Source organism: Salmo salar, chromosome ssa17 (assembly GCF_905237065.1).
Source record: "Salmo salar chromosome ssa17, Ssal_v3.1, whole genome shotgun sequence".
Taxonomy (NCBI): Eukaryota; Metazoa; Chordata; class Actinopteri; order Salmoniformes; family Salmonidae; genus Salmo; species Salmo salar.
This window is the reverse complement of record NC_059458.1, coordinates 44,194,451-44,208,885: the sequence shown is the minus strand read 5'-3', so window position 1 is coordinate 44,208,885 and position 14,435 is coordinate 44,194,451. Positions and strand designations below refer to the sequence as shown.

Below are 14,435 nucleotides of genomic sequence, written 5' to 3'. Positions count from 1 at the left end.
TGCAGTCAGCATGCCCACTGCACACTCCCTCAGGCCACTTTTAATAAAATGTGCAGTTTTGTCACACAGCTCAATGGCCACAGATGTCTCAAGTTTTGAGGGAGAGTGCAGTTGGCACGCTGACTGCAGGAATGTCCACCCGGAGCTGTTGCCAAAGTGGCCTTTTATTGTCCCCCAGCACGAGGTGCACCTGTGTAACGACCATGCTGTTTATTCAGCTTCTTGATATGCCACACCTGTCAGGTGGATGGATCATCTTGACAAATAAGAAATGCTCACTAACAGGGATGTAAACAAATTTGTGCAAAGATTTGAGAGAAATGATCCTTTTGTACATGTGGAAAATGTTCTCTAGTTATTTCAGCTCATAAAACATGGGACAAACACTTCACGTTGCGTTTATATGTATTTTTTCAGTTGTACATTGACACGAAGTATCAATACGCCAAAGATTCCTTAACAATCAACAGTCTCATTGAGTTGCTTATCAAAATGTTTAATGTTCAAGGCATTTAGAAGTGCTTTTTCATCAGTTCATCTCTGAATCCATTAACACAACATGGTGAAACGGAAGCACATTCAGAGGAGAAATGTCTGGTTGCTCTTCCTCTCCTCATTTCTTCCCGCTCTTGGCTGTACTGTTCCGATCCTCCATCTTGCTTTTTAGTGAGGTCCGTAGCCTGGTGGTGGTCTGCGTGTTCTGCCTGTCCTCTGAATCCCCTGTCGGTCCTGCTTCCTTACTGACTGTTACCCTGTCTCTGCTACTGAATACACTGTCCTTATGTCTCCTCTCCTCCGTACTATCTCTGTCCCTGTCTCCTCTGTCCCTGCTACTGAATACACTGTCCTTATGTCTGCTAGTGGATCCTCTCTCTCTGACCACAACATTCATCTGTCTCTGTCTCCACTCCTCCATACTATCTCTGTCTCCTCTGTCCCCAGTCCTGATTGCTCTGTCTCCTTCTCTGTCCCCAGTCCTGATTGATCTATCACTGTCTCGTTCTCTGTCCCTGTCTCCTCTGTCCCCAGTCCTGATTGATCTGTCTCTGTCTCTGTCCCTGTCTCCTCTGTCCCCAGTCCTGATTGATCCATCACTGTCCCCACTCTTCAATACACTGTCTCTCCTACTAAATGACCTCTCTCTGTCCCCACTTCTGAATGTTCTATCACAGTCTCTGTCCCCAGCCCTGAACCCCGTGTCTCCTCTGGTTCTGCCACTAAAAAACCTCCTGTCCTTATCTGATCCTCTGTCTCTGTCCTGCTGGGGTTTCTCCTGGTAGAATCCATCATGTTTCCTCTTGGGTACGTGCTCCAGGGCCTCTTCCCACCTCCCTCGCTCCTTCAGCGTCAGCAGAATGCGTACCATCTGATCCAGGGTCAGGTTCTTGGCCCCCGTCTCCCATTGGAGGAAGTCATCCAGCGGCAGACGTGCCGTGTTCAGCTTCAGACGCTTGGCGTTGGCCAAGGAGAGCCCTGATTGGATGGAGCGGTCCACCATGGAGCCCACGATGTAGACCTTAGAGTTGTCGAAGGTACGGAGGACGTTAGGGGAGTCAGCCGTCAGGTAGACCAGGTCGTCCCGGGGGAACAGGTCCACGTGACGTCGCTCCGTGGAGGTGACGAGGAGACGCTCCCAGGCCTCGGCGCCGTACCGTTTAACCAGCTCCCTGCGGTAGCCGCCGTCCGGCTGCAAGTTACAGAAGTGCAGGTGGAAGGGGTCCGCAGCTCGTCTGTTCCACCCCTCCACTTCCATCAGCTGGGACACAGTGTTTTCCACCTCCCGACGGGTCATCTGCTGTTCGTAGGACATATCAAACACCAGTGGCTGTCCGAACACCATGGCCTGGGCCGACCTCCAGCCCAGCAGCTTATCCAGGGAACGACCCCAAAACTGGAGCAGAAAGGTGTTCCTCAGTTCCCCCTCCTCTTCTCCTCCTCCTCTCAGACCACCAGGCCTGATCCTGTTGTCCTCCTGAATCCTCTCACTCCTCTCTGCCTTCTTCTTCTCCTGCTTCTGCTTGTGGCTTTTCTTGTGGCCCTCCTTGACGGCTAAGTATTTCAGGTACTTCTTCTTGGAGGATTTGGTTTGTAGCTCCGCCAGGATGCCCAGCTCTTCGTCAGTCATGGTCTCTGGCACCAGCTTCCCGGCATGACGCCACATCACTACCAGCTCTCTGGTGGCCTCCAGTGGTGAGATCTCCTCCTGCCCTGTTACACCTCCAGCAGCACAATCACCACCTCCCTCCTCACCTCCCAGTTTCTCCTCCTCCTCCTCCTCCACCCCTGGGACCTGCAACCTCATCACAGACTTCCATATGTCCAGGTCCAGTTTCTCTTCAGTCTGATCTGCTTTAGACTGAGGGAGGGGTACATCTTTTCTTAGCGTGGCCCCAGTATAGAGAGGCCGGCGTGGGGTTGCAGAATGGTGGGGTGGGAGAAGGCTGGTGATCGGTAGATGTTTATTTGCGACAGTAGATACCAGCGGGAGACGCCGCCGCAACTCGTTCAAAAGCGGTGTGGTGAGAAACCTCATCATTTCAATGGTTTGATGATACATATATATGGAGTCAAGATGTTGACACTCACGGCGTTTATATTAAAGTCCCAGAACTGGCCATGAGGAGAGGAGGAAATACCGTTCGACGTGCAGACAAGTTAGGAAGCGTTTGTTGTTCCGTAATCACGAAAAATAAATTATACAAACTGTAATTAAGGTCCACTCTCAACAAGGACAGAATGGATCATATCATCCAGGTAGTATTCCACTGAATGTCTTACATTTGTGTCAGTCTGAATTCAATTTTACATCCGTGCTTATCGAAAAATGTCGAAAGGTCACGTTGAAAACGTGTGCAACGCCATTATGGAGTCGTGCTGATGCAAGTGCAAAACTTATTTGTTCCGGGATTAATGTTCTGGGCATAACAATTTGTACGGAAGACCGTCTCACGTTTCACCAATCATACAAAAATATGTTATTTTCCTACGTCAATACATAGTAAACAACGTTAAATGCAAGAGAGAATTTAGAACCGGAAATGACCCTAAACTACCAACTGAGTTTAAAGTTCACCTGAGTCCTACTCAGTGGTTCGTATATACACTAGATGACTATTAGGGGGCGCTGTGTTGAAGCCACCGTGCCTCCATCTTGGCACTCCCCCACCGTTGTAAAACATTTTATTATTATTATTATTATTATTTTAAAATTTAACATTTTATTAACAGTAACATTTAAAACATAAACATAACAGTCAGAGGTATTCCACAAAGAAATTATTAAAAAAATAATAATAATAAAACTAATCCACATTATATCAATTCAAATACAGACATGTAGCAAATACATTTTTTTTTTTACATTTTGTTTTGTATACGTTTCCGTTGTAAAACATATTTTGGAATCTATTGAAAGGGAGCTCCAAAAAAACCCGCTAAAAAACCCATTGCGCGTCTATTATCAGAATGCTAACAAAATTAGCACAATTAATAGCGAATTTCCATGGAGGCTGCTAGCTAAATATTCTACATTGTTTTTTTTTTGCCACGTTTATTCTATTACAGACACCTTAATGCATACTTTTAAATTATATTGTGTGAGCGAAACATAAAATAAATAAAAAATATTAAAACATTTTCCTTTCAAGTATAATTGTTTTAGATTACATATGTTATTGTCCCCACTAGAACAGGAAAATACTTAAATACTTTTGTCCTTGAAACATTTAAAGCTGCAATATATACATTTTTGGAATACCCCACCAAATTCACATAGAAATGCGTGTTATAGATCTGTCATTCTCATTGAAAGCAAGTCTAAGAATCAGTAGATGTGTCCTATGTGTGCTATTTCTATGCTTCCTGTAAGTTTCGTTTTTGTGTCCTTTACTTTAGGTTTTGTACACCAGCTTCAAACAGCTGAAAATAAAACATGTTGGTTATTGCTAATATATTTCACAGCGGTTTAGATGCTACAATGATTCTCTACACTATGACTTGCTTGTTTTGTCACATAAACTGAAATGAGGCAAACTATTCTAATGTTAACAACCAGGAAATGGTGGAGCGATTTCTGCATAGTGCATCTTTAATTGAAATACTGTAGAATTACATTCATTCCAATGGAAGACTGCGCCTACTGGGGAGTGGCAATATGGCCGACCAGTGGCTTCAAAGCCTCTCAATGGCCAATACGCAGAATCATCAATCCCATGGTTTAAATACATCTAGGGTTTATATACATCGCGTGGTGGTTTTTTTTAAACGTTTTATTGTATTCACAGGAATGTCCCTGTATTGATATGTAATATTGGTATTATTGCTGCAATAATAATAATACAAATTTGTGTATGTGACCAATAATATGTCATTTGATTTGAAAGAGCGGCATATGCCTGATTTGTGGAACCCGTTTTCCGAAACATCCAAAATTATGGCAAAAGCATTGAGTAAAGTCAAATCAGTGATGAGAATGAGAAGTGGGTTAGTTCAGATTTCTTGTGTTTCTGAGGAACAGAATAAATGTCTGTTGGACATCAAACAAGCTGATGAATATAATGTAGGACACCTGTCTAGGGAGGACACCTGTCTAGGGAGGACACCTGTCTAGGGAGGACATCTGTCTAGGGAGGACAGGCGTCTAGGGAGGACACCTGTCTAGGGAGGACACCTGTCTAGGGAGGACACCTGTCTAGGGAGGACACCTGTCTAGGGAGGGCACCTGTCTAGGGAGGACACCTTATCTAGGGAGGACACCTGTCTAGGGAGGACACCTGTCTAGGGAGGACACCTTATCTAGGGAGGACACCTGTCTAGGGAGGACACCTGTCTAGGGAGGACACCTGTCTAGGGAGGACAGGCATCTAGGGAGGACACCTGTCTAGGGAGGACACCTGTCTAGGGGGTCAATCCTGGAGTCTCATAGGATTTTTTTAGCCATGAAACACCACTATGTATGAGATGCTAAATCTCTAGTAGAAGAGAATGGACAAGGACTGTGGTGGGGAGCATGAAGGCGCAATCATTGGAGTTCCCGATGTAGGGTGAAAGAGACTGAGGTTGCTAAAATCAGGGCAGTTGAGTGTCTCCTATGCAGAGGCTATCAAAAGGGGGTTGTAAGAGTGAGTATATTTGAAGGTCCGGCGGTATTGCAGAATGGTATGCCTGCATTGGAGCCTTCACCACAGACTAAGAATCAACAGCAGGAACCAGCAATCCTTAATGTGAAGAAAGTGGACTCTGTGTCATTTATAGCATTGGTGATAAACGGAACTGCACAAGTTGAAAGTAAGTCAAGAAAGGTCGATATCATTGTTAATGTAGATGAACTATTTCTGGGATTAAAATATGTTTACATTATTATTATTATTATTATTATTTTTTTTTTTGTGGTTAAAGTTTTTGTTTTCACCCCACCCAGTAGGTGGTGGCAATACACCATTTTTGGATGTAGTTCACCAATAAAACCTCGAAGAAGAAAACCATGCTGCCTGCCTGCCCCCTGGACTTTCTCTCCCCGATTCTCCACCTCCCTCAGATGACCACTCAAGCCATGAATTTTCTACTAACTGTCAATCTCATTAATGTCTTGTTTTGTTTCTTTAAAGCGCTTTGAGATTCTTTATGTAATAAATAGCGCTATAACAGGTGAATAAATAATTATTAAATGTTGCTGTTTCCGGCGGACATTTTATGTGGTTGCAAACAATCTACGTGACTTCCGTTTTTGTCACTTCCGTTTGTTTGTTGTGATCCGCTAGTGGCGGTTGCTATGCGGCTCGGAGCGGGACCGTTGAAATTAATAAAAACAGCGACCACCAAAACATTTAGGGTTGTTTTCGCGAAGATAAGTGCTAAAAAAAACGAACAATTTAATTTATGGATATGACAAAAAACGAATAATTTGTTACGGAATTAGCCAACTAGCTAGGAAGCTACCTGTTGAACAGTGAACTTTTCCAACAGTTCGACGTTAGCTAACTATAACTAGGTAACTACTAGTACTGTACACTAGCTAACGGTTAATGTAACCACAGACAAAGAGCTAGTTACCAGTTAATATGTCGTGCAACAGTCGACGTCTTTAGCTAGCTTGTACAATCATGTAACTAGGCTAACTAACACCTTAATGTCCTTGAACTCTTGAGTTCGCTAATCCTTCTTAAATCTTCGGTAATACTAAAGGTATATGCTAGTAGTTAGCTGACAAAAGCAGATAGCTACCTCGCTTTTGTAAAACAAGTAGTGAACGTTTAAAAAAAAAATCTAGCTTCAAAATGCCTCCGAAGAAGCAGAAAAACCCATCGGTGAACATCTCCAGCTCGCTAGAGGAGTCGGAAGAGTTGAGTCTGGAGACCACGGTGCCCACGGAAGACATCTCGTCTTCAGACGAACGAGACCGCACCGGGACCCAGAAAGTCACCCGACAACTCATCGAGAGGAAGGAGCTCCTGCACAACCTTCAGCTGTTGAAAATAGAGATGTCGCAGAAAAATCTCATCATAGATAACATGAAAGTGGACCACTTGACAAAGGTAAGTTAATTAGTTAGCGAGGATCTCATTCATGTTATCTTTAACTGTGCATTGTTTGGGAAATGACCTGTAAGTAAGCATTTCACTGTTACGTCTACACTTGTTGTCTATGGAGCATGTGACATAAAAAAAACCCCATCTGTCCTGCTCTGGGTTTACTCTTGACAGTTTAACTTTTTTTTTTTAAACATTTTTTTGTCATTTAGCAGACGCTCTTATCCAGAGCGACTTACAGTAGTGAATACATACATTTCATTTTCATTTCATGCATATATTTTTTTTTGTACTGGCCCCCCGTGGGAATCAAACCCACAACCCTGGCGTTGCAAACACCATGCTGGCGTTGCAAACACCATGCTTTACCAACTGAGCCACAGGGAAGGTTTTAATAGTAGAATACACAAGGTGTAATGTCTAAATTGGGTAGTGCATCATCAGGTCCTCTTGTCATGTCCGTCATTACAGACCATAGAGAGATATTTATAACTTGTCAGAAATGTCCAGATCAACTAGCCCCATGTCAGCCAAAGTAAAAAAAAAACATTTACTCATAAAGTGTTAAAACAAATCAAAATATATTTTAGATTCTTCAAAGTAGCCACCCTTTGCCTTGATGACAGCTTTGCACACAATTGGCATTCTCTCAACCAGCTTCACCTGGAATTATTTTTCCAACAATCTTGCTGAGTACTTGTTGGCTGCCTTTTCTTCCCCCCTCCCATCTATCTCCTGAACACCATCCAGTCCCATCCTTCAGCTCCCCTCAACCCCTCCCATCTATCTCCTGAACACCGTCCAGTCCCATCCTTCAGCTCCATCCAGTCCCATCCTTCAGCTCCCCTCAACCCCTCCCATCTATCTCCTGAACACCGTCCAGTTTGGATTTCTATTTGCCGTAAACAATTTTAACTGTGTTGTTTCACAAAAGTTGTGAACCTATATACATTTTACAGACCCAGGATAATTTCCAATTAGTTTACCTGTTGTTTTTTTAGTCCTAGTCTTTTAGCTCCAACCACAACCTGTCCTTTCAACGTGCATTTCTCATGGTATTGTAGTTAATCACAGGCTCCAGGTCATCTACAAGTCTCAGCTAGGTAAAGTCCCACCTTATCTCCGCTCGCTGGTCACCATAGCAGCATCCACTCGTAGCACGCGCTCCAGCAGGTATGTCTCACTGGTCACCCCCAAAGCCAATTCCTCTTTTGGTCGTCTCTCCTTCCAGTTCTCTGCTGCCAATGACTGGAACGAACTGCAAAAATCTCTGAAACTGGAGACTCATATCTCCCTCACTAGCTTTAAGCACCAGCTGTCAGAGCAGCTCACAGATCCCTGCACCTGTACATAGCCCATCTATAATTTAGCCCAAACAGCTACCTCTTCCTCTACTGTATTTATTTATTTATTTTGCTCCTTTGCACCCCAGTATTTCTACTTTGCACTCTCTTCCACTACAAATCTACCATTCCAGTGTTTTACTTGCTATATTGTATTTACTTTGCCACCATGGCCTTTTTTTGCCTTTACCTCCCTTATCTCACCTCATTTGCTCACATTGTATATAGACTTATTTTTCTACTGTATTATTGACTGTATGTTTGTTTTACTCCATGTGTAACTCTGTGTTGTTGTTTGTGTCGAACTGCTTTGCTTTATCTTGGCCAGGTCGCAGTTGTAAATGAGAACTTGTTCTCAACTGGCCTACCTGGTTAAATAAAGGACTTGTTCTCAACTAGCCTACCTGGTTAAATAAAGGACTTGTTCTCAACTAGCCTACCTGGTTAAATAAAGGACTTGTTCTCAACTAGCCTACCTGGTTAAATAAAGGACTTGTTCTCAACTAGCCTAACCTGGTTAAATAAAGGACTTGTTCTCAACTAGCCTACCTGGTTAAATAAAGGACTTGTTCTCAACTAGCCTACCTGGTTAAATAAAGGACTTGTTCTCAACTAGCCTAACCTGGTTAAATAAAGGACTTGTTCTCAACTAGCCTACCTGGTTAAATAAAGGACTTGTTCTCAACTAGCCTACCTGGTTAAATAAAGGACTTGTTCTCAACTAGCCTAACCTGGTTAAATAAAGGACTTGTTCTCAACTAGCCTACCTGGTTAAATAAAGGACTTGTTCTCAACTAGCCTACCTGGTTAAATAAAGGACTTGTTCTCAACTTGCCTACCTGGTTAAATAAAGGACTTGTTCTCAACTGGCCTACCTGGTTAAATAAAGGACTTGTTCTCAACTAGCCTACCTGGTTAAATAAAGGACTTGTTCTCAACTAGCCTACCTGGTTAAATAAAGGTGAAATAAAATAAATAAATAAAATCAGGTAGAAACTGCTAAAGGAGGCCAAAAACGTGCTGCCGTTTTAGATTTATTCAGGTTATATACTAGATATCACCAGAACGGGGTTTGTCCTGTCCGGCTGAAGTAGTGCACTATAATAAAGGGTCATTCGTGACACGCTGATGTATCACACTACTTGTTCTGTGCTCTGTGTTCCCTAGACGGAGGAGCTGGAGGAGAGGCTGAATGTTGCCCTGCACCAGAAACAAGTCCTGGCTCTGAGACTGGACAGACAGCTCCAACTCACCCAGGATGAGAGCAGGTAAGAACAGAGCTGAGACCTTCACTAACAGGTCCTGGCTCTGAGACTGGACAGACAGCTCCAACTCACCCAGGATGAGAGCAGGTAAGAACAGAGCTGAGACCTTCACTAACAGGTCCTGGCTCTGAGACTGGACAGACAGCTCCAACTCACCCAGGATGAGAGCAGGTAGGAACAGAGCTGAGACCTTGACTAACCTTTAGCCATAATAATATATCTGATACAGAGTCTCTCTGATCGGTCGTAATGGTCGTAGAGGTCGACACACCTTGCTGAACCCAGACTCTAAAGGATTGGAAGATGTTCCTCCGAGCAGGCATGGAAAGGAAGCTCTCCTTGATATTTGCCTCGAGTCAAGTGTGGGTTCTCTGTCTGTCCTGTAGGAAGCAGCAGGCTCTGAGGAAGCAGGAGATGGATGTGATCCTACTGAGGCAGAAGCAGCTGGAGGAGACCAACAGACAGCTGTGTGACAAGGCAGGAGACCTGCGACGCAGCCTCAGGGACCTGGAGCTCACTGAGGACAAATACAAGGAGCTCCGAGATATCCCCGAGGAGAGACTGTCTATCACTGAATACGTAGCGGTGAGAACTGGGGACAGATCGGGTTAATGCAGTGTGTGGTGTTAATGCAGTGTGTGGTGTTAATGCAGTGTGTGGTGTTAATGCAGCGTGTTGTGTTAATGCAGCGTGTTAATGCAGTGTGTGGTGTTAATGCAGTGTGTGGTGTTAATGCACTGTGTGGTGTTAATGCACTGTGTGGGGTTAATGCAGCGTGTGGGGTTAATGCAGCGTGTGGTGTTAATGCAGCGTGTGGTGTTAATGCAGTGTGTGGTGTTAATGCAGTTTGTTGTGTTGTTAATGCAGTGTGTGTTGTTAATGCAGTGTGCTGTGTTAATGCAGTGTGCTGTGTTAATGCAGTGTGTGGTGTTAATGTAGTGTGTGGTGATAATGCAGTGTTAATGCAGCGTGTTGTGTTAATGCAGTGTGTTGTGTTAATGCAGTGTTAATGCAGCGTGTTGTGTTAATGCAGTGTTAATGCAGTGTTAATGCTGTGTGTTGTGTTAATGCAGCGTGTTGTGTAAATGCTGTGTGTTGTGTTAATGCAGTGTGTGGTGTTAATGATGTGTGTTGTGTTAATGCAGCGTGTTGTGTTAATGCAGTGTGTGGTGTTAATGATGTGTGTTGTGTTAATGCCGTGTGTTGTGTTAATGCCGTGTGTTGTGTTAATGCAGCGTGTTGTGTTAATGCAGTGTCAATGCAGTGTGTTGTGTTAATGCAGCGTGTTGTGTTAATGCAGCGTGTTGTGTTAATGCAGCGTGTTGTGTTAATGCAGCATGTTGTGTTAATGCCGCGTGTTGTGTAAATGCCGTGTGTTGTGTTAATGCAGTGTTAATGCAGCGTGTTGTGTTAATGCAGCGTGTGGTGTTAATGGTGTGTTAATGCAGTGTGTGGTGTTAATGATGTGTGTTGTGTTAATGCCGTGTGTTGTGTTAATGCAGTGTGTTAATGCAGTGTGCTAATGCAGTGGGTTGTGTTAATGCAGTGTGTTAATGCAGTGTGTTAATGCAGTGGGTTAATGCAGTGGGTTAATGCAGTGTGTTGTGTTAATGCAGTGTGTTAATGCAGTGTGTTGTGTTAATGCAGCGTGTTAATGCAGTGTGTGGTGTTAATGCAGTGTGTGGTGTTAATGCACTGTGTGGTGTTAATGCACTGTGTGGGGTTAATGCAGCGTGTGGGGTTAATGCAGCGTGTGGTGTTAATGCAGCGTGTGGTGTTAATGCAGCGTGTGGTGTTAATGCAGTTTGTTGTGTTGTTAATGCAGTGTGTGTTGTTAATGCAGTGTGCTGTGTTAATGCAGTGTGCTGTGTTAATGCAGTGTGTGGTGTTAATGTAGTGTGTGGTGATAATGCAGTGTTAATGCAGCGTGTTGTGTTAATGCAGTGTGTTGTGTTAATGCAGTGTTAATGCAGCGTGTTGTGTTAATGCAGTGTTAATGCAGTGTTAATGCTGTGTGTTGTGTTAATGCAGCGTGTTGTGTAAATGCTGTGTGTTGTGTTAATGCAGTGTGTGGTGTTAATGATGTGTGTTGTGTTAATGCAGCGTGTTGTGTTAATGCAGTGTGTGGTGTTAATGATGTGTGTTGTGTTAATGCCGTGTGTTGTGTTAATGCCGTGTGTTGTGTTAATGCAGCGTGTTGTGTTAATGCAGTGTCAATGCAGTGTGTTGTGTTAATGCAGCGTGTTGTGTTAATGCAGCGTGTTGTGTTAATGCAGCGTGTTGTGTTAATGCAGCATGTTGTGTTAATGCCGCGTGTTGTGTAAATGCCGTGTGTTGTGTTAATGCAGTGTTAATGCAGCGTGTTGTGTTAATGCAGCGTGTGGTGTTAATGGTGTGTTAATGCAGTGTGTGGTGTTAATGATGTGTGTTGTGTTAATGCCGTGTGTTGTGTTAATGCAGTGTGTTAATGCAGTGTGCTAATGCAGTGGGTTGTGTTAATGCAGTGTGTTAATGCAGTGTGTTAATGCAGTGGGTTAATGCAGTGGGTTAATGCAGTGTGTTGTGTTAATGCAGTGTGTTAATGCAGTGTGTTGTGTTAATGCAGCGTGTTAATGCAGCGTGTTGTGTTAATGCAGTGTGTTAATGCAGTGTGTGGTGTTAATGCAGTGTGTGGTGTTAATGTAGCGTGTGGAAGATAATGCTGCGTGTGGTGTTAATGCAGCGGGTGGTGTTAATGCAGTGTGTGGTGTTAATGCAGCGGGTGGTGTTAATGCAGTTTGGTGTGTTGTTAATGCAGTGTGCTGTGTTAATGCATTGTGCTGTGTTAATGCAGTGTGCTGTGTTAATGCAGTGTGCTGTGTTAATGCAGTGTGCTGTGTTAATGCAGTGTGTGGTGTTAATGCAGTGTTAATGCAGCGTGTTGTGTTAATGCAGTGTTAATGCAGTGTTAATGCAGTGTTAATGCTGTGTGTTGTGTTAATGCAGTGTGTAGTGTTACTGCAGCGTGTTGTGTAAATGCTGTGTGTTGTGTTAATGCAGTGTGTGGTGTTAATGATGTGTGTTGTGTTAATGCAGTGTGTTAATGCAGCGTGTTGTGTTAATGCAGTGTTAATGCAGTGTTAATGCAGTGTTAATGCCATGTGTTGTGTTAATGCAGTGTGTTGTGTTAATGCCGTGTTAATGCCGTGTGTTGTGTTAATGCAGTGTGTTGTGTTAATGCAGTGTGTTGTGTTAATGCAGTGTGTTGTGTTAATGCCGTGTTAATGCCGTGTGTTGTGTTAATGCAGTGTGTTGTGTTAATGCAGTGTGTTGTGTTAATGCAGTGTGTTGTGTTAATGCAGTGTGTTGTGTTAATGCAGTGTGTTGTGTTAATGCAGTGTGTTGTGTTAATGCAGTGTTACTGCAGCGTGTTGTGTTAATGCAGTGTTAATGCTGTGTGTTGTGTTAATGCCGTGTTAATGCAGTGTGTTGTGTTAATGCAGTGTGTTGTGTTAATGCAGTGTTAATGCTGTGTGTTGTGTTAATGCAGTGTTAATGCTGTGTGTTGTGTTAATGCAGTGTTACTGCAGCGTGTTGTGTTAATGCAGTGTGTTGTGTTAATGCAGTGTGTTGTGTTAATGCAGTGTTAATGCTGTGTGTGGTGTTAATGCCGTGTTAATGCTGTGTGTTGTGTTAATGCAGTGTGTTGTGTTAATGCAGTGTGTTGTGTTAATGCAGTGTGTTGTGTTAATGCAGCGTGTTGTGTTAATGCAGTGTTACTGCAGCGTGTTGTGTTAATGCTGTGTGTTGTGTTAATGCAGTGTTAATGCAGTGTGTTGTGTTAATGCAGTGTGTTGTGTTAATGCAGTGTTAATGCTGTGTGTTGTGTTAATGCAGTGTGTTGTGTTAATGCTGTGTGTTGTGTTAATGCAGTGTTAATGCAGTGTGTTGTGTTAATGCAGTGTGTTGTGTTAATGCTGTGTGTTGTGTTAATGCTGTGTGTTGTGTTAATGCTGTGTGTTGTGTTAATGCAGTGTTAATGCAGTGTGTTGTGTTAATGCTGTGTGTTGTGTTAATGCAGTGTTAATGCAGTGTGTTGTGTTAATGCTGTGTGTTGTGTTAATGCAGTGTTAATGCAGTGTGTTGTGTTAATGCAGTGTGTTGTGTTAATGCAGTGTTAATGCTGTGTGTTGTGTTAATGCAGTGTGTTGTGTTAATGCAGTGTGTTGTGTTAATGCAGTGTTAATGCAGTGTGTTGTGTTAATGCAGTGTTAATGCTGTGTGTTGTGTTAATGCAGTGTGTTGTGTTAATGCTGTGTGTTGTGTTAATGCAGTGTGTTGTGTTAATGCAGTGTTAATGCTGTGTGTTGTGTTAATGCAGTGTGTTGTGTTAATGCAGTGTGTTGTGTTAATGCTGTGTGTTGTGTTAATGCAGTGTTAAAGCAGTGTGTTGTGTTAATGCAGTGTGTTGTGTTAATGCAGTGTTAATGCAGTGTGTTGTGTTAATGCTGTGTGTTGTGTTAATGCAGTGTGTTGTGTTAATGCTGTGTGTTGTGTTAATGCAGTGTGTTGTGTTAATGCAGTGTTAATGCTGTGTGTTGTGTTAATGCAGTGTGTTGTGTTAATGCAGTGTGTTGTGTTAATGCAGTGTTAATGCAGTGTGTTGTGTTAATGCAGTGTGTTGTGTTAATGCAGTGTGTTGTGTTAATGCTGTGTGTTGTGTTAATGCTGTGTGTTGTGTTGATGCAGTGTTAATGCAGTGTGTTGTGTTAATGCAGTGTGTTGTGTTAATGCAGTGTTAATGCAGTGTGTTGTGTTAATGCAGTGTGTTGTGTTAATGCAGTGTTAATGCTGTGTGTTGTGTTAATGCAGTGTTAATGCTGTGTGTTGTGTTAATGCAGTGTTACTGCAGCGTGTTGTGTTAATGCAGTGTGTTTTGTTAATGCAGTGTGTTGTGTTAATGCAGTGTTAATGCTGTGTGTGGTGTTAATGCCGTGTTAATGCTGTGTGTTGTGTTAATGCAGTGTGTTGTGTTAATGCAGTGTGTTGTGTTAATGCAGTGTTACTGCAGCGTGTTGTGTTAATGCAGTGTTACTGCAGCGTGTTGTGTTAATGCTGTGTGTTGTGTTAATGCTGTGTGTTGTGTTAATGCAGTGTTAATGCAGTGTGTTGTGTTAATGCAGTGTGTTGTGTTAATGCAGTGTTAATGCTGTGTGTTGTGTTAATGCAGTGTGTTGTGTTAATGCAGTGTTAATGCAGTGTGTTGTGTTAATGCAGTGTGTTGTGTTAATGCTGTGTGTTGTGTTAATGCTGTGTGTTGT

At 43.0% G+C, this 14,435-nt stretch overlaps 2 protein-coding genes across 2 annotated transcripts in view; one reads left to right on the top strand and one right to left on the bottom strand.

Annotated features, from left to right (window-relative positions):
• Window positions 1-382: 382 nt before the first annotated feature.
• On the bottom strand, window positions 383-2,877 carry trmt10c (tRNA methyltransferase 10C, mitochondrial RNase P subunit). Its single transcript, XM_014151163.2, has one exon. The coding sequence runs from the start codon at window positions 2,555-2,557 to the stop codon at window positions 614-616; it is 1,944 nt and encodes a 647-aa protein (XP_014006638.2). The 5' UTR covers window positions 2,558-2,877; the 3' UTR covers window positions 383-613.
• A 2,781-nt stretch (window positions 2,878-5,658) lies between these two features.
• The window catches only part of pibf1 (progesterone immunomodulatory binding factor 1), a 71,167-nt gene continuing 62,390 nt past the window's right edge, over window positions 5,659-14,435 (top strand). Inside the window, exons 1-3 of the mRNA XM_045699629.1 lie at window positions 5,659-6,533; window positions 9,038-9,138; window positions 9,522-9,720. Of these exons, the coding sequence (XP_045555585.1) occupies window positions 6,276-6,533; window positions 9,038-9,138; window positions 9,522-9,720 (558 nt within the window). The 5' untranslated portion in view covers window positions 5,659-6,275. The remainder of the gene's footprint in view (window positions 6,534-9,037; window positions 9,139-9,521; window positions 9,721-14,435) is intronic.